Here is a 19,381-nt window from a genome sequence, read left to right on the forward strand (position 1 = left end):
GCAGAGGTGGAGCCGTGTCTCCTGCTCTAGGGGGTTCACCCAGAAGACTCAATGTGGTCGGACCCTGCCCTCCCCACAGAAAGCTCTTCCTAGAGCACTTGTTTATTTTTAATTTGCAGCGCTGTTTTAAAGCCGACGGCAAAGTTCGGAGCCAGCTCTTCCTTGGGGTGGCTGGAGAGCTGGGGAAGTGGGAGAGGAGAAGGGAGGTGAGGGACAGCCCTGATCTCCTGGGAGGGGGCAAGAAGGGCTTGCTTTGAGGAGCTGGCAAACAAAGGGCCATCTGGGAGAAGAAAGGGGAAGGATGAGCAGGGGAGTGATGTTGTTTTGAAGTGCTTTGGCTCAAGTGGAGTGTTAACTCCTTGGATTGCTGTGCCTTGATACTGGCAGTGTTTAACCGGGGCTTTGAAGTGAGCAGCTGCCATTGTTTGGCTGCAAATTATTTTCTGGGAGGCTGGGTACCAGAGCATCCCTTTCCAGTGACACAGCAACTGTGTGCCAGCCTGTAAACAACTGGAGATAGCGTGGAAGGTGGTAAAGGGGGAGACCCCTTTCTTTTTGGAATCTCCCAAATTGCATCCATGCTCTGTACTTTGTTTTCCTTCCCCAGGAGAATTGTAAAGATTATTTTGTAACACCGACCAGGTTATTTGCTGTTCCCAGCTAAGTTTTTTTGTCCATAAGTCTTTCAGCCAGCACAGCTCATCCCAGCTACTTAATTCCAGTTACTGTCTTCATCCAGTAATTAAATGGCTTGATCTTTGCCTTGCAGGGACTGCAGCAGCAGCTGCAGAGGCTGGGCCATGCTCGGGGCCTGTCTGCTCCCAGGTCTGGCTCACACCTGGTTGTCACCGTCAGGGGACCAGGATCTCATGCCTACCTCTTCCCTGTGGTGGGGTGTGCATGGACAACCCCAAATTTGTGATTTCTTAGGCTGCTTCTCATCTGGGGATGTGTTTTACTGCCCATGACTTTCTGTTTTGGCAGTCCTAGGGAGAACAAAGCTCAGGACAAACAAAACAGCCCGGGGTCGGGGCTCACTGTGCCCTACAGCTCATGGTGTGCCTGCTTGGCATTAGCCCCAGCAGAGCATTTGAACGTGCTGCTTGTTGTCTCTTGCAGGCTGCACGTTGTTCTTCTACGAGACCGACGGCAGGTCTGGCATTGACCACAACAGCATCCCCAAGCACGCTGTCTGGGTGGAGAACAGCATCGTGCAGGCCGTGCCCGAGCACCCCAAGAAGGACTTTGTTTTCTGCCTCAGCAACTCCCTGGGTGATGCTTTCCTCTTCCAGGTTAGTCTTTGTAAAATTTTTTTCTGTCTCCCAGCAAAGGGGGACATCTAGCTCTGGTTGAGATCCATGGAAAATCATGCTGGCTGCAGCAGTTTTGGGGTTTTCCTTTGGCAGCACTAGAGGAAGGACATGAGCTGAACACAATCCGTGTCAAATCTACTTTTTTAATAAAGGCTGGACCTTCCTTGTGTAGCTGGCTGGAGCAAAGAATGAAGAAATGCTCTTGCATCACTGTGAAAACTGGTTGGGCAGCATGCTTAGAGCACACAGACTAAGCCAGTCACCACACAGGACATCCAGCTGGGCACTAAATGGGCTCTGCCACTCTCTGTAAGAGACCTGTGTCAAAGGGGGGCCTTGCAGGGAGGCTCAAGGGGCTGACAAGAGCAGGAGCAATTGGAAGTGCAAGGGGATGTCTGGATCTGCAGGTGCTCTCCCAGAGGGGCTGCAGAATCCAGCTGCCCCTTGCTCACACATCTTGTTGCTGCCCAAGAGGAGACTGGAAGTGCAGGGTTGGTCCTTAATCAGGAAATAAAAATGTTTCCATTCACTGGGTGCATTTAAAAAAAAAATCCCAGGACTTAAATTAAAGACCACAGATTAGTTGATGTGTTTCACTTGAAAAGATTTCTGTCATTTGATAACCACTGCTTCCCTGAGTGATTTTTAGGTTGTCATCCCCTTTCTTATGTCAAGTTGGCACTAAGCAGGGTGTGACTTTCTGTTATTTGTAATTGGCAACACATGTTGAAGTGAGTGCATTTCCTCCACTTTGAATTCAGTTTTCTTCATTGGAGGAATCACTTTATTTCTCTTTCCAATGACAATGTAGTTTCTTGCCTTCTTGCACCAGAAGCTACTCTGGGGTGGGATGTGTCCCCATATCATCACTCCCCTGTATTCCAGAGCAAAAAAATTAAAATCACACTGTGTTGTAGGTCCTTGCAGCTGTCCTTGCAAAGGACTGGATTCTCGAACTCGTGCAGAAAGAAAAGCTTTTCTTATTCTTGGAGGGACTGTCTGACTGAAAAAAACTGTCTTTTTTTTGTGGACTAACTTCCCTTCCATCTCAGTGGGATTTTTCCTCTGCTGCTTCAGTAGTACTGCCCTGTCCCTGTCTCCTTCATGTTTTCCCTGGGAAGGGGATGAGTATTTTGGTACCTGGAGATCTTCTTCCAGGTGAGAGGAGATCACGAGATCACGGAGCCACAGAGTGGCCTGGGTTGGAGGGGACCTTAAAGATCATCTTGTTATACCTCCTGCCTTGGGCAGGAATGCCTTCCACTGTCCAAGGCTGCTCCAAGCACCAGTGTCCAGCCTGGACTTGGGCACTGCCAGGGATCCAGGGTCAGCCACAGCTTCTCTGGGAACCCTGTGCCAGGGCTTTTCCATTCTCACAGGGAACAATTCCTTCCCAACATCCCATCCATCCCTGCTCTCTGGCAGTGGGAAGCCATTCCCTGTGTCCTGTCCCTCCATGTCCATACAAAGAATCCCTCTCTATTTTTCTTGTGGGCTCCCAGACTCACCCCAAAACTTATTCCCCAAGGGCCCAGTGTCATTATGCCACAGGTAGGTTTTTTTGTAGGGAGGAAGCAAAACTGAGCCTTTTCAAGCAAAACCCAGTCATTTCTATTGCCAGAAACATTCTATGACGTGCCCCTTCTGTCATGGAAGCGGAGGAGAAGGAAGGGATACCCTCAGAACAGTGGCCGGTGGCTTCCTGTGTCAGCAGAGAGCTGTAGCAGGGGCTGGCAAGGAGAGACACAGCCTTGCAGGAGGCTGTTTCTGGGCTGTGCAAGGGAAAACAGGGCTGCTGATGATCCCACACATGCTGGACACCTTGTAAGGAGCCTGCCCACTGCACTGCACCCAGAGACATCCCATCCCTCCCACACGGCTCAGGCAGCTCTGGCTGTGCCCACACAAAGCCTGGCACGTGGCACACATGGTGTGTGCCAGCAGCTTACAGCAGCTTGTGACACCACAAGGTGTTTGCAGCTTGGTGGGGTCCTTCCCCTCGGGACAGACAGCAATTCCCATCCCTGCTCATCTCCAAGGGGGTCTTCAGCTCCTCAAATCCACTCCAGATCCTTTTTTCCTTCCCTCTCCCCAGAAAGAAAGATGAATCTAATGGTATGCAGATAATACTTCGAAGTTGAATAAGATAACAAGGCTTTTGCTGGGAATTAACAAACACACTATCTCATTCTAAGTCCAGGGCTGATCTCTTCTCTGCTGGGGATGAGGTTTCACCACCTGACTGTGGGCAAAGTGTCTCCCATTGTGGCAAATAATTCCTGTGTTTCCAGCAGCCATTCCTCAGCAAAGGGGGCTCCCAGTGCCCTCAGCAATGGAACGAGAGCTTGGGCAGAAAACCTGGCCAGTTCCAGCCACATCCTGTGTGCAGTGGCAGCTGAAGGCAAGGGAACTGGGAAGGAGGAGGTAGATTCTGCAGTAGATTCTGTTTCTGCTTAGGGCTTACAGCCTGAGTGAGGAAAGTGGTGTCATTCTGGGACACGTGTCCTACTTGTGCCACAAAAGTTGGGGGAGCATCAGTGTGAAGCCCAGCTGGGCCTCTCTGGGAAGCTCTCCTGAGCTTCATCCTTGGCTGTTGGTTGTGACCTCAGCGAGGATGACCTTCCTCATCTTCTCCAGCAAATGGAGAAGTCATGCTGGGCTGTCTATTAATAGATCAAGCTTAATTAGAACAAGGTGGTTTGGCACCTTGCTTCTTTTCCAGCCAAATACCAATGTGATTATTGCCACGGGCTGACACTCACAGAAAGTCCTCTGCAACCCTGAGCTGGCTGGAAAGTTTGTTTCATGACCTGCTGTAAAATAGAATGGAGTTTAATAAAAGAAGAAGATTGACTTTTTATTTGGAGAATCTGGAAAGATTCTTCTTTGTGTGTCAAAAACCTCTAATCAGAATAATTATTTTCCAGAAAAAAGTACTGGTGTCCCTTGCTCCAGCCTGGTGTCTCATGGAGTGGTTTGGGCTGGCAGGGACATTAAAGCTTATCCAGTTCCATGCCCTGCCATGGGCAGGGACACCTTCCACTATCCCAGGTTGCTCCAAGGCCTGTCCAACCTGGCCTGGGACACTTTCAGCAAGGAGAAATGTTCTTTTTCCAAACTGCCATTCCATGCTTGGGAAGGGACAGTGCCAGAGCTGTGAAAATGAAGATGAGTGTCCTTTAATGGTAGCAGGGGTATCTTCAGAGTGCTTTGAGACTTTAAGAAACAGAAAGCTTGTTTGTCTATGCACCACGATAAAGCTACTCATATTTCTCATGGTCACGTTTTCTGCCATTAATTTACTATTAACTGCTGCATGCCAGAAAAGCTCTCCATCCTGGGAAGAGCACGGCAGTGGTGCATTCCCTGCCTTAAGGAGCTGGAGTTTAGAAACCATGGTTAAATGCCAAGCTAGACATTCACTGCGCTGAGCCAGGGAGGTAATTGCCGAGGCCTTACTGGGAAGCACTCCCAGAGCAAAGCACAGATAGAGGTGTAATTCCAAGAGCTGAGTGCCTGGTGCCGAGTTAAAAATGGCCTGCTTAGGGATGATGGGGGGGTTATTGCTTCAACAGGAGTAAGTGGATTTAAGGCTTTGAATCTGGAGATCAAAGGGAAAGGAAACTCCTCGGAATTGCATTTGATAGTCAGGATCAGAGGAGGATCCTGACTGCTTCTCCCCCTCTCCCCGCATGCAGACGTGCAGCCAGACGGAGCTGGAGAACTGGATCACGGCGATCCACTCAGCCTGTGCCACCGCTGTGGCGCGGCAGCACCACAAGGAGGACACGGTCAAGCTGCTCAAAACCGAGATCAAAAAGCTGGAGCAGAAGATTGACATGGACGAGAAGATGAAGAAAATGGGTGAAATGCAGCTGTCCTCTGTAACAGACTCCAAGAAGAAGAAGACCATACTGGATCAGGTGAGCTCTTGCTCATGTGAAACAAATCCCTAGAGAAGGTTTAAGGCCTTTTAGAGGTTGTTGGGAGCTCCCTGGAGCAGGTGGGAGCAGGAGAGCTGTGCTGGCTGCCTTAGCTGCACCATTTCTCCACTGAGGTCCAGCATGGGCTGTCTTCTGCTGGCCTCCAGGAGATTTGGATAGCAGCAGGTTGCCAGGCCATGGCTGGAGGATGCTTTGGGGAACAGCTGTTCACACACTAACAAACACTGCTGCTGCTTTAAGTGTGCCAGAGGCTTCTGCTGGCAGCTGGGCTGAAGAAGCCATGCCTGGCTTCTGTTTGTCACAAGGACCTGCCTTGACCTTGTGGCAGCATCCCTGGCTCCCCTGGGCCCACTCCTGCTGCCTTCAAGTGGACAGTGTGGCTGGGTTTCAGAAGCAGAGAGCCTCGAGCAGATGTCTCTCCCGCTGCTGCAGCAGCACCTTATTTTGGGAAACTTAACATATGGCTGCTGCTTCCCTCATTTGGAGCTCTCCTACCACTGCTGCCAAGTGTGCCTATAATGCAAAGCATGGGAAGTGGCTGGGGCTGAGCTAAAGGGATTTATCCCCCCTGGAAGCCCATGAGAAGGGGAAATGGGGGAGAAAAGGGAGGGAGAGGCTAAAGAGCTCCACTCTAAGCTGTCAGTCACAGTGAGAGGGCAGAGCAGTCTCTCTATGGAACTGAGTTTGTCTGGATGCTTTGAAACTGTTTCCTATAAGCTATTTGAATTATTTAACTAAGTCCTTCCATGGGCTGATTACAGCACTCTTCTACTGATCAGATTAATTATCCCCAGTGTATGGCACTTTTTCAAGCTCTGTTGTTGCTCACAGCAAGCTGCTGCTGTGGCTGCTGATGTGAGATGCCCTGTGCCTGGAGTTTGGTGGGGTTTGCTCTTCTGGTTCCTCAGATGCTCTTGATGCATGAAAGAAACCTCTTAAGGGACTGCTGAGCAGAGAATCCTGGAAACACAAAGAAAATTAAAAATGAAAATTTAATCCTGTTAATTAGCATTGTATCAAAGGAGCAGTTGTCCCAGGAGGAGACTTTTGCCACGAATGTAGAAAAAGTTGTTTTCCATCTAATCAAAACTCCTTTACTATTTGCATCCTTTGGGGGGTTGGGAGGGCAGGGGAATGTGGGAAAATTGGCAATCAGGGTTTGTTGAGTGAGATCAGCACTGGTGAAAAGGATGTGTCACTGGGAATTTTTTCAAGGCATTTACCAGCCTCTTCTCTCCTTCTCTCCCCTTGCTCTGGGGCACAGATCTTCGTGTGGGAGCAGAACCTGGAGCAGTTTCAGATGGACCTGTTCCGGTACCGCTGTTACCTGGCCAGCCTGCAGGGCGGGGAGCTGCCCAACCCCAAGCGCCTGCTGGCCTTCGCCAGCCGTCCCACCAAGGTGGCCATGGGCCGCCTGGGCATCTTCTCTGTCTCGTCCTTCCACGCGCTGGTGAGTTGTCAGGGTCAGCTGGTGAGACCACAACAGTGTGAAAGTCCTTGTTCCCCTAGCCCGGCAGCCGGAGAAGAGTTTTCAAGGTTGTTTATTTCTTCTTATCTAAACATTCTTTCTCCGACCTGCCGAGCTCTGCCTAGCAAGTCCACCATAGCATTCTGCCATGCCCTCTCGGGCAGTGTTTACCTTTTATATCAAAAGTTACGTACAGTCTGTTTATAACAATGCACCAATATCTAACATCTATGTTGGACAGCATGTCCTTATCCTAAACCAGTAGAAAAGTGTCACCACCACACCAAGACATGGAAGACAAGAAGAAAGGAGAAGCAGCCTAGGACATGCCCAAATTCCCCCATCTTGTACTCCCTTGAACCCCATTCTAAAAATCCCAAAATTCTACTTTTCTACCCTGTGTTAGTTCAAATGTCACACTACTAAAACCCTTGTGGCTTGTAACTCCTCATACAAAATTGACAGCTTTTTCCACAGGCTAAAATTGAAGCCACAGGTGCTTTTGACTTCATGCCACAGTCTCCGAGACCCCTGCCAGGGCCTCAAGACAGCCAGGGGGTAGCCAGAGGGATGTCCTGGACTCCGGCAGTGAGTGGGCACGGGCAGGGCTCCGGGAGCCAGGCCTGCAGGAGCAGCTGCTCCCACAGGGGTCTGGCCATGGCTGAAGGAGCAGCTGCTTGCTGCCATGGCCTTGGGGAAGAGCCATCTTTGCCCTAGACGTGTAGTTTTGAATTTCCACCACAAACAGATCTTCCTCTTAGAGGAGCAGAGTCATCTCAAGTGTCCATGCACTTGAGCGTGATCCGCACATCCCGTGAAGTCAGAGGCCCTCAGCACGTGCTGGCTGAGACCTCCTTGGGCATATCTGACTTTATTCCATATGGATGAAACTACCAATCAACTATTCAGTCTCTAGTCATCAACATCTGATGCTCCACAAGGGAGGGGAAATGTTGTTCTCTGCTACCTATGGTATGGCAAATAATGGTTGATTAAACTTAAGTACTGTAACAACCCAGATCTTAAAAGTACAGGGAAATGTTTTGCAAAGTGGTGGGGTTTTAATGAAGATTTAAATCAAGTTCTTGTAATTTCGGCTTGGAATCCTGGAGGTTCACAGAAATAGCTGGACTCCACTGTTGTCTTGTAGATGTCAGCTGTACCCTTCAATTGAATGCAGAGCTGTAATTCAGTCAGGGGCGTTTTTATTCTTTCCTATATGAAAAGATTAGCGTCATCATCCTGCTAATTGCTGGTGGATTTATTATATTTTTTAAGTGGCGGGCTGTAATTTGCATTTATGCTTTTTTTTTTTCACATCAAGCAAAGCACTGAGCGTTAGCCTGAAAAACAGTCTTCTCCTTCATGCTGGTGTCTCTGGAGAGCCAAGGGAAAAAATATGTTTGGAAAATGTTGTGTTGGAAGAGACACGTGTTTTCTTCTCCTCTCAGCAAACTCTGATGTCCTCCTTTGCCCCCAGGAACGTGGGGAAATGCAGCCTCATGTTAGGAGCCCTAACTCAGGTTTCAGGAAAGGAATTTACTCAGAGCAGCTGTGGCTGCCTCTGGATCCCTAGAAGTGTCTGAGGCCAGGATGGATGGGACTTGGAGCAGCCTGGGATAGTGGAAGGTGTCCCTGCCCATGGCAGGGTGGGAAATGGAATGGGCTTTAATGTCTCCTCCATCCCAAATGATTCTGTGATTTCATGACCCCAGTCTCCTGAAGATGTTGCTCAGTACATTCATCCAAGGATGTGCTAAGTTACCCCAGGTGGCTGTGCATAAATGTCCCAGGCACAAGTGTGGAACCTTTCACAGTCCAGGCTGTGAAAATGGAGATGTTGCTGTAGTGGTCAAGTTCTCATTTTCCTGGATTTACCCACATTTCCCAAGGAGAGCCCCCATTCCTCACACAGTTCCCTGGTGCAGCAACCAGCCCTCTGTCCATGCTGGCTGTAGTTTGGGATATGTGTTGCATCGAGTTCCTCAGCTGGGAGATCCCTTGGGGACAGGGGTGTTCCTGCAGGCACTGCCAGACGTGTGGCAGTGCCATTCTGCTGCTCTGGGCTGTGGGGATGCAGCACTGAGGTGTTCCAGGACTTCTCCCTTTTTGGCAGGAGAGGAGCTCCTCTCCTCAGGCCACCTCCAGGTGGGAAATCTGCTTTCAGGTTGGGCCTGAGCACTTCAGCTCTGAGTGATGTCCCACTGATCTGCTCCAGAGTGCCCCAGATAGCTGGGCTCAGTAAAGGCAAGGCTCTTGTTGCCACAGGGCATTTTGCAGAGCAGCTGGCACTGCTCTGATGGGAAGGGTCATCTCAGCTCACTTTTCCCCTTCCTGTGCCTTGCTCAATCCTTCAGATGTCACTTATCTTTAAGGAAGTGCAGGCTTAAATGCCATGAGCTCCCTGCAAGCCTTTATCTGGCCCTGCTTCGCTTCTGAGTCAGCACCAGGATGCCCAGAGTGTTGCCACAGGAAAGAGCAAAGAGGAAGACCGAGTGTTTGGGAAACAACAGATAAGTTTGGAAATCTCAGATTTCACATGTCCAGCTTTGAGACCTTACTAGGAAAAGAAAAATAAAAGAAAAAGCCCAAAGCCTTCACTGGTGCTGAGGTTTTGCTCTATGAGGATTAGGCTCCTTTAAAATATCTCACATTAAATGCCAAAAAGGTGGTGTGTACTGTCCATTTCAATATTTGGTATTGGATGCTGGGAGAAGTGAGTTAATTTGCAGAGAGAAGGCAGCGGCCTGGCAGCATCCCCACTGTGCCAGCAGCGAGAACCCTGTGCTGCCACAGGATTTGCCTTTTCCCCCCCAGGCCCCCCAGTTTGGTGGGGCTGTGTGCTGGAGCTGCTGCAGCTCTGATGCTGAAGCCATGTGGCATTGACAGGTGGCGGCTCGCACGGGGGAGTCGGGAGTGAGGAGAAGGACACAGGCTATGTCCAGGTCTGCCAGCAAGAGGAGGAGCAGGTTTTCTTCTCTCTGGGGGCTGGACACTACCTCGAAGAAAAAGCAGGGGAGGCCGAGCATTAACCAGGTAAGAGTTTGGGGTATTGTTGTTTGCAGCGGTGGTTTGTTAGCAGGCAGAATGCAGCTCGCACCAAGAGTCACTGGCACCGAGTCATGGCATTCCTCATCCCCTTCCAAAATCAGGGACTGGAGCTGCACATGAGGGCACAGCAGCTCCTACCAAAGGATTGGAATTCGTCCTTTTCTTTAGCTGAATTCTGTTGTTGCATTACTGCTCCTGCTGCTTTTCCTGGAGGTGCCTTTCCTAACCTCAGGAGCAACAAAGCAGCACTGTAAAACAGATATAACTTTGTAGAGGAAAAACCCCAAAACAATCCAGGCTTCTTCGGTTATTTTGAATTTAAAATGATGATGTACAATGCTTTAAATGTAGCTGAGTTTGGTGAAAACTTCCTGAAGTGACAAGAAGCTTTGCATTTCATCGGGACACTCCCTGTTTTGCTTCAGATTTATACAAAAGCAGAAGTTGTGCTGTTTCCACCCAGTCACTGCCCAGATCTTCCTCTAGAAAACATGTTCCAGTGTGGTAGGAAGGTGCTTCCCTGTTTTTCTTTCCAAACAGTCCCTAATTACAACTTTCACTTTTTGAGAGCCATACCTCATCTAATTGCAGGAAATGTAGGCTCTGCCTTTCTTTCTCTTCTCTTCTCTCACTTCCTATAGGGAGAAAGGCTGGGGACACACGCTGTTCTGTGCCCTGTGATTTCTTGTGCTGTCTGTTCAAGCAGCACAAGAAATGTGGGGGGGTGTTTGTTTTGTTCAGCAGAGGATGATCAGCTTTTTGGAATGAGACACTGAAAGTTCACCTGATATTTAGAGGCTGAGCAAAAGCCCAGGGCTTGGCTGGAATGTAGCTCCTTGAGCACATTTGCAGTTCCTTGTGCTGATGCTGCAGCATCCCCATTGCTTTGTATTTACTTGCCCCAAATCTCTCATCCTGAGCTGGGATCCTGCCCATGCTGTGTTTTCAAAGCTGTTTTTTTTCCCCCTTGAGCTCCCCCCTTCTGTTTTTCCTTTCAGTGGAGATAATTGCATTCTTCACACTGCCTCCCCTGATCCTGCCCCCCTCACGCCTCCACAGCACAGACATGGAGAGGGATTCTGTTCCAGGTTACAGGAAAGTTATTGTGGAGAGAGTTGTAAAAAATGTCAAGTTTTGAGAAAGTAGCAGAGTGTCTAAATGCAGTGCCTGAACACATTTCCCTTGCTTGTGCAAAGTGTTGCCTATTGGAAGCAACCAACTGTAAATCCCCAAAAGACAGAGACCTTTTCCCATCCTGTCAGGTCCCTGCTTCATTTTAGCCAGGGAATAATTAACAGCCCGGCAACTTGATCCTCGGTCTGTGCTGATGTGGAGCTATAAAACCAAACTTTTCAGTTCTCATTATTGGATTCTGCTGCAGCACCAACCCTGCCTGCCCTTCTGATGCAGCCCTGTGCTGATTTGGGGTGGATGCTGGAAATATTCCTGTTTGGTCATTCCTCCTGCACAGGATCCTGTTGGTTTTGGCTCTCTGGCTTGTGCTTGGGTTACCAGCTCCTGTTTCATTAGAGAAGGGTTACACTGCCTTGTGCTTGAATGTTTGCTGAGTACATTTTGGCAGCTGGATCATTACAAAACCAGCCAGAAGCAGAGCCCTTCTGAGTTCTCAGCATTGGCAGAGGTGGGGAAGTGTTCATTTCCCCCTTTTACTGGTGAATAAACTCGGCACAAAGAGAGATAAAATTAGTCCAGCTCTGCCAAGGGAGTCAGGACAGCCCTGAAGCAGAAGTGGCCTCTTTATCTCCCTGTACCACCCCATCACCAGCTTGTTTTTCACCTCATTTTCTCTTCCATCAAGCTGCTGTTTTCCTTTTCTCCAGTGCATCTGCAGCAGAGAGGCAGGGAATGTTGGAGAGGTCCCCCAGTTCACTGCCCTGCAAAGCTTGGTAGAGAGCCCAGCTCTGGACAGAGACTGATGCAAAGGAGACCTGTGTTAGTAAAGCCACACATGGGCTCAGGAGGAGTGGTCCTAGTGAGGAACTGGGGGTTGGGGACACAGGACAGCACTTCCCTGTATTTAAGGAATGGCACTTGGAGTGAGCTGACCTGGTGTTTGGGATCCCCTCTCTGCTGAAAACAGCTCTTTGTTCTTGTGTTGTTTCTTTTTGAATGAGACGCTCAAGCAAAAAGAGGTTAGAGGGACTGCTGGATGTGACTTACACATCCTGAAGGTTTCTTCTTACCCTGAAGAAGGTTTTCCCCATCCCAAATTTATACAAGAGTGAAACATTTCTGAAAGCAGCATGTTTGGAGATGGTTGTATTTCTCAGTTTGAATTCCGTGCTGGATGTTAGACAGATTTTCTGCCCGTGGCACATGTTTTAAAACCTTCATGTTTTAAAGCAGATTCCATCTCTTGTTCCTCAGGTGTTTGGAGAAGGAGTGGATTCAGTGAAGAAATCTCTTGAAGGGATCTTTGATGACACAGTCCCAGATGGCAAGGTAAAACCCCACCTCTACAGCTGCCTCCTTCCCCTATGTTTGCAGCCAGTAAATCCAGGATAAATACTAAGATCTGCTATTTTGTCATTTCTAAGCATTGGAGCTGAAGTACCCATAACAGCCTTGTTAGCATTGGTTTGCCAAGAAACACTGCACATTTCAGTTTTGAATTCAAATCTGCTTTCATCCCTACTATTTTTTTGCTGCATTCCTAGCATTGCCAGTAGCCATAGGGTGAAATCCCAGGAGAAGCACACTGCAGCAGTGTAGCTGTGTGGGTGGCACAGGAGGCACTCTACCCTGCTCAGGGAAAACTGCAGGTTCCTGTCCAGACAAGCCTTCAGCCTGGGCTTAGGAGCAAAATATCTTCTCTCTAAGATAATGCTCATAATGCTCTGGTCGTTGATGAAGAGGGAGCTGTGTTGGGCTGGGATTGTCATGATGGATTTTGTTTATTTAGAGGGAGAAAGAAGTGGCCCTGAGCAGCGTCCACCAGCACAACCCCGACTGTGATATTTGGGTCCACGAGTACTTCACACCCTCGTGGTTCTGCCTGCCCAACAACCAGCCTGCCCTGACAGTCGTCCGGCCTGGGGACACCTCCCGGGACGTGCTGGAAATGATCTGTAAGGTAAACGTGCCCTGGGAAGTCAGTGCAGCCTCCTGTGCCAGTGCTTTGACTGCTCTGCACTGGGACCCCAGTTCTCTCTTAGGTGAAAAACACTACACCATGATGTTGAGGCCAGGAGCACAGCAGAGAATTCCCTGCAGCTGGAGCTAACTTGGTGTGGGTGCAGGGCCAGGCAGCGGGCTGGGGTTTGCCTTCCTCACTCTGGCTGCTGTGCACAAACCTGGAAGTGCCTTCACACGCTGGCTCTTCCTCTGCTGCTGCCTTTCCCAGAGCCAGCCATACCCAGTCCCTGAAGGGGCACCAAGCTGAGCGTGGGACCCCTCTCCATGCCCCACACTGCAGTGGTGCAGACACACTGTGCCCCCAGCCCTGCATCACTCCCACAGCCCTTTCCCTGCTTTGCCAGGCAGGTGATGTGGCCTCACCCCTTCTCAGGAGCCAGGGGACTGTTTCCAGGAGCCATCCCTCCTTCCTGGCCCTCAGGCTGGCATGGGGAGAGCAGCAGCACTAAGAATGGGAGAAGGTGCCTGTGTTTGGTGCAGAACCAGACCCAACCTCATGTGGGTGGCAGGAGGGGACAGGAAAGCTTTTATCGACATTGAAGTGGGGGGGAAGGAAAACCACCTGGATTTCTTTGCCAGATGAAGTATCAGAGACATTGGACCATTGAAAAGAGTTGCATCTCTAAAGAGTTGGAAACTTTGACAAATTAAACACAGGCTTTCAGCTCTGGCAGCTGCATAATGTGTGTTTTCAGAGTGAGCGAGACCCAACTTCTGTCACGTGCTGCTCTGAAAAGTGAGTCTGCTTTGTACAACAACAACAGCAGGAGAAAAGAAAACATTTATTACTATTGAGAGGTTAACTTTGGGGACTTTCAGAACGTGTTGCATGTGCTTCTAAAGAAAGGGAAGGTGAGAGAAAGGCGTTTATTTCCAGTAATTGTATGGTGCGCTCATCTCTGCCAGGTGCGCTGCAGCTTGTGAAAGCTCTGCTTTGTCTTCAGCAAAAGATGACATTTTTGGAGAGAGGCATAACAGGGAAGCTGGATGACACATTATTAGTAATGCTTTATTTTTAGGATTTATGGTCTCCTTTGGGTAGGGATGGTTAACTCAGTGGACTGAATCCTTGGCTGGAGTAAGCTGGTGGAGCTCTGGCTTCAGCAGGTGCCTGCTGATGGTTTGGTCTCTCTCTGTGCTTTTGCTGCGGTTGGGTGGGGGTATTTAAGGAAAAGGGGAGGTTGGTGAGTTTTTTCAAGAGCTACTATCTGTTTCTTCCCTTTCTGTAAGAGTTTTCAGCATGAAAAACACTGTCAAGATGCCTTTTTTTTTTTTTCTGTAGCGTTTAATAATCAATCTCTTTCTTCTGTCTCTTGCATTCAGCTCATTTTCCCCCCTTTAATATCCGATCCACATCATTTCACATCAGTTTGCCATCTGCCATCTGAGAACCAGTCAAGTTCTGGTACAGTAAACATTTCAAGCTCTACATTTCATATAAACCTCCTCGTGTTTGTAGATGTGGTTAAATCTGTGCTGCTAAACTGAGCTTGATTCTTCTGTTGGAGAGCTTTAAACGCACTAAAGTAATTGTGGAAAATGTGTTCTTATGCTAACATCGCTGCTTGTTATTATACAGTGAGTTAGGCTTTGGAGGATGCTTTGTGGCACTTTTATGATTTAAGATTGGTGGGAGGAGTGTTTAAAGCATTTTTAAAGTGGTTTCTCAAAGATTTCTCCTAAGATGTAACTAGCAACATCACTTGGAAGTCAGGAAAACTCAGTGTATATGCATTAAATTGCTTTCTGTAGCTGATAGGAAATAGTTGGTCCCTTCCAATCTTAACCATCCTGTGATTCTGTGATGGCACTGCTCAGTGTGAACGAATGTATATGCATTACTAACATTTGCATAATGGTATGTCTTAAAATGGAGGAGGAAATCACACTCTGTCTACGGATTTAGGCAGAGCCAGTGTGGAGATAATAACACCAAAACCCAATACAGAGATAATAGCAGTAAAAAACAAGCCTAGATGACTACATGGCATTTTGTCTTTTGACTGCATAAAAAGTGAGGCAAGAAAGGTTTGGTTTTTTTCCCCCACACCATTTACATTTTTCAAAGGGATCTGCATGAGGGGCAATAAGCAGGTACCCCAAGGTCTCTGGATTTGTGCTCAGAGTCTCTGAGAAGCTAAGCCTGATGCTCTGGGGGCTTACTTTGCTTTTGGGCTGGTGTTTTCCTGCTGGGAGAGCTAGGGCCACACAGGAGCCATGGGATGACCACGTTCCTGTGGTGCTGCCACAAAGGTCTCCCCCACCAAGCTGGGAGAACGTGCCAGGCCCTCTCCTTGGCCAGAAAGGAGCCAGGCTGGGTGAAAAGCTGGGCTTGTGTGCCAGCCCACCGTGGCACTTGGAGCCTATTGAGTCAGATCCCAGCCCGGCTGTAAATTTTTCTTCTGGAGCACCTCGGTTGAACTGTTAGGTTGTGCTTTAAACAGGGTTAGCTGCTTAATTTAGTCCAGACCTAGCCAGAGTTATTAGGAGAGAAATAAATAAACCAAGAAGCTGATTTGGATGGCTGAAAGGTATTTTGGGTGGTCTTGAAAGGATATTCATACCATTAAAGCTGCCCTGTTTCTGCTCCCAGCTCCCCGCATATGGATGCAGCTCCCAGCAACAAAAAGTGGGTTAATGGTTTGGCTTATTAGGGCAGCCTGGCAGTGTCCACATTCAAGGGACCTTTTCCTTTCACTTCAGCAGAACATCATGGCCCTATTTGAAACACTTTAACGAATGTCAGATTTTGAAGTAGACACATCCCTGGGGCAACTGTAGGACGTTAATTAGCTAAATGGGGTGGCTCATGGGCTGCTCTGTGGTCAGGACTCTAATTTCTGACCTGGATGGGATCACAGTGTACTGGATTGATGGCATCCACTTGGGCTGAGGGGGTTTGTTGAAAGAAATGTGTGGCTCTAAATACAAGTGTTTTACCCAGTTTTGTCTTCAGTTGATGCTCTGCCCAGTGCCTGGAGGCCCCAGACTGGATAAATTTATCACATGTGGTGATTCCTGCCTGCATGAGCAGGCTGGAAAGCATCCCTTGGGCCACTTTCACATGGGAAGGTTGTTGGTGGGCTGTGGATGGGGTCTCTGTGCCAGCCCTGGGCTTTGGGCAGTGGCATGGGGCTGGGCAGCACAGCTGGCACTGACCGTCAGGCACACTGAGGTGCAGTAGGAGCACAACAGCTTGGGCACAGGGAGGAGATCCTCTGGGGGCAGGAGGAGGAGGTTGCCAGATTGCCTGGCTTGTTTTTCACAGAATCACAGAATGCTTCAGGTTGGAAAAGACCTGTGAGACCAAGGAGTCCAAGCTGTGCCCAGTACCCACCTTGTCCCCATCCTAGAGCACTGAGTGCCACATCCCAGCCTTCCTTGGACACCTCCAGCGATGGGCACTCCAAACCTCCCTTGCCAGTCTGTTCTTTTCCATGGGGGAATTCCTGCTGATGTCCACCCTGAGCCTCCCCTGGCCCAGCCTGGGTCCGTTCCCTCTCCTCCTGTCCCTGCTCCCTGGAGCAGAGCCTGACCCCCCCAGCTGTCCCCTCCTGTCAGGGGTTGTGCAGGGCCACAAGGTCCCCCCTGAGTCTCCTTTTCTCCAGGCTGAGCCCCTTCCCAGCTCCCTCAGCCTCTCCAGGTGCTCCAAGCCCTTCCCCAGCTCTGTTCCCTGCCCTGTACACCCCCACATGGACACATGCTGGGGATGCACTCAGTGGGGTTAGGTCTCCTCTCTGTGTTTTTGTTTAAGACACTTCTGTGTCTAGGGACAGTTAACTAAGCTGACCAGAAAGTAACCCAGGACTCCTCTGTGTCATTTCTGACCCTTTAATGCCAATTCTGCTTCCCTTTAGTTTCTGAGGTGCTTGTATGTGTGTGTCTGTAAAGAGAAGACTACTGAAAACAGCAGTAATCAGTGAGAAAAGCAAGCAAGAAGCTGTCCAAAAAAGAAAAGTGAGGGAGCAAGGCTATCTCCAACATTCAGCTGTTTTTCTTTCGGCTCTTGATAGGTTTCAGTCATTATTTAATTAACTAGGAATTTACCTGGATTATGGAGGTTGTTCCATTTCATCCAAGGATAATTTGATTTTTGGATTGGACATATTTGAACAGAGCACTGCAGAGTGCAGCAATAGATCTGGTTTGGTTTTCCTTCTTATTATTGGTAGCTTTTTTTACTCCTGGGCTAATCTAGGCTTTCCAAAGTGTTTCCTGTTCTCTATGTGTCTGTGGAGGGTCAGGGTGGGATGTTCTCCACAGGTACATTGCTCCTCACCTCAGTGCTGCTGGATCATGGCTGGAACTGGAAAAGCCAGGCTTTAAAAAACAGGACAAACAGGCAATAATGATGCTTTTGCATGAGTTTTCAGATAAGCCATTGTTTTCAGCACAGCCTTAGAAACCTGGGTAATTTGCTGGCGTAAAATGAAAAGGCTGAGGTATAAAGGTCTTTAATAGTGGGATTTCAGAAATGACAGTGAGGAGAATTTACCTCTTGTATCTGTGAATCACTTTGGAGTTTCTCATTAGATTTAGTTTAGGAACTTTGAAAGTAACTTCTGGATTATATCCTTTGTGTTTATCATACTTGTAATGTGTTTTAATTACACACTGCATTAACCTCTGCTTATATCAACCTTATTAATCATGCTGAGAAAAGGTCGTTAACATCTCCCAGACCAAATGCTGTATCCTCAGCTAATTATAACTAATTCATTAAAATGGTGTGACCTGTTTCCACTGGGATGCAATCCAGGATGCAATTCTTGGCTTCTTCTAGCCAGTGTATCCTGAGCTGCCTTGAATTTAGAGGACAGACAGATTTTTTTTTTGGTGTGCATTAACCTTGCTTGAAATCTGCCACATCGTATTTATGTGCTAAATTATGAAGATGCTAAAAAAACCCAAACCAAACAGAAACCACCCCTCCTGCTCTATTTGGCTCTGTTAGCAGAACATTTAGTTAGAGATGTTTTTATCCAGAGGCATGCTCTGAGGTTTCTGTTCCAGCATAGGCTTATTCCTGGAATGGCTTGGGAGGGAGCAGACTGCCAGGTCAGCAGAGTGCCCTCAGTGGGTACATGGAGCTTATTCCTGGGGGAGAGCAGGAAGGCCAGGTTTGTTCATGTTTCAGGGCAGGAGATAGTGGAGGAAGGTGCTGCTGGGGCGTTTTTGCTCCTGTGAGGATCAGAGATGGGGGGAAAACTGCTTTTCTGTCTAAAGGCCCTCTGTCTCTTGCAGACACACCAGCTGGACTACTCTGCTCACTACCTGCGCCTGAAGTTCCTCCTGGAGAACCAGATCCAGTTCTATGTGCCAAAGCCAGAGGAGGAGATCTATGAGCTGGTAATGCTGCCCACTGGGCTAATGAAATAACACTGAGCAGGACGCTCAGTTAATTAGTGTTTATCTGACCTTCTGGAGCAGGCAGACTTCGGCTTTTTAGCTTGCAATTACGGTGCTTTGCAGACCATATCAAATTGGCCTTCAGCAAAGGGACCTCTCCAAACGTTTCATCTTGTGTTGGTGTTTAGCTCATATTTGTGTGTGGATGTGTCTGGGGAGAGAGGAGGGATAGCCACAGGAAACTTGAGAAAGTCACTCTAAGGTACATTTAAGCTTAACTTCCTCCAAGTTGTCTTTTCCTGTTGTTCATGTTGTCCATGGAAGTTTTAAAGACACGGTGTGAGACATCAGCACACTGTCTGAGTTTTAAAGAGGGGAAAATACACAAGTTGTTAGGTGTTTTTTTTTTTTTTTCCTGATGGTAAGGTAAAGATTGAGGTCAAGAAGGTCTGGAGTTATGTGTGAGAATATACTTCCTTAATTGCCTCAGCTGGCTGTTTTCATCTCATTCATCTCGAAAGCAGACTTCAAAGGAATTTTGCCATGAGAGATTAAAAAAAAAAAAAGACTAAACAGGATTAGTGTCATGCTTTAACTCTGATTTTACACAGGCATGCTGTAAACCTTTTTAAAGTCCTTTTCACTGGTGACTGGTTAACTTATAAAAGGTAAAACTTTGCTAGTTATGGAGGGTTTGCTTGTTTAGGAAAGGACTTCTGGGATTTTCCATTAATGCTGTCAACAACAACAACAACAAATAGTGAGAAAGTGCTAGAGGAGTGCTAGGACTGGGAAGTGTGATACAGTTGGGGAAAATTAAAACTCAGAGGAGACAGTTGTCTGGAAAGACTCTAGGGACTTGTGTTGAGAGGGTGTAGGATTGACAGAGTCATCACTTACTGTTTATTCAAAAGCTGTAATTAACCCAAAACTCTGTCAGTGGGACCGTGCAGGGAATGGTGGAGATGGGTGTTGCAGGATGATGTCTGATATGGGGATATTAAACCAACACACTTTGTATGATTGATTCTCTGTGTGGGCCTGTTTGGGGAGAGCATGGAGTTACTTCCATGGGGCTGTAACTATTCTGTAATATATTA

General features: G+C 48.3%; 1 protein-coding gene across 10 annotated transcripts in view; it reads left to right on the forward strand.

Annotated features, from left to right (window-relative positions):
- Positions 1–19,381, forward strand: part of TIAM1 (TIAM Rac1 associated GEF 1) — a 155,916-nt gene that overhangs the window by 99,548 nt on the left and 36,987 nt on the right. For all 10 annotated transcript variants that reach the window (XM_021550145.2, XM_021550144.2, XM_021550139.2 and 7 more), the window contains 7 exons: positions 1,120–1,292; positions 5,012–5,236; positions 6,522–6,707; positions 9,615–9,761; positions 12,165–12,239; positions 12,700–12,870; positions 18,177–18,281. In XM_021550145.2, the coding sequence (XP_021405820.1) occupies positions 1,120–1,292; positions 5,012–5,236; positions 6,522–6,707; positions 9,615–9,761; positions 12,165–12,239; positions 12,700–12,870; positions 18,177–18,281 (1,082 nt within the window). The remainder of the gene's footprint in view (positions 1–1,119; positions 1,293–5,011; positions 5,237–6,521; positions 6,708–9,614; positions 9,762–12,164; positions 12,240–12,699; positions 12,871–18,176; positions 18,282–19,381) is intronic.

This window comes from Lonchura striata, chromosome 2 (genome assembly GCF_046129695.1).
Source record: "Lonchura striata isolate bLonStr1 chromosome 2, bLonStr1.mat, whole genome shotgun sequence".
Taxonomy (NCBI): domain Eukaryota; kingdom Metazoa; phylum Chordata; class Aves; order Passeriformes; family Estrildidae; genus Lonchura; species Lonchura striata.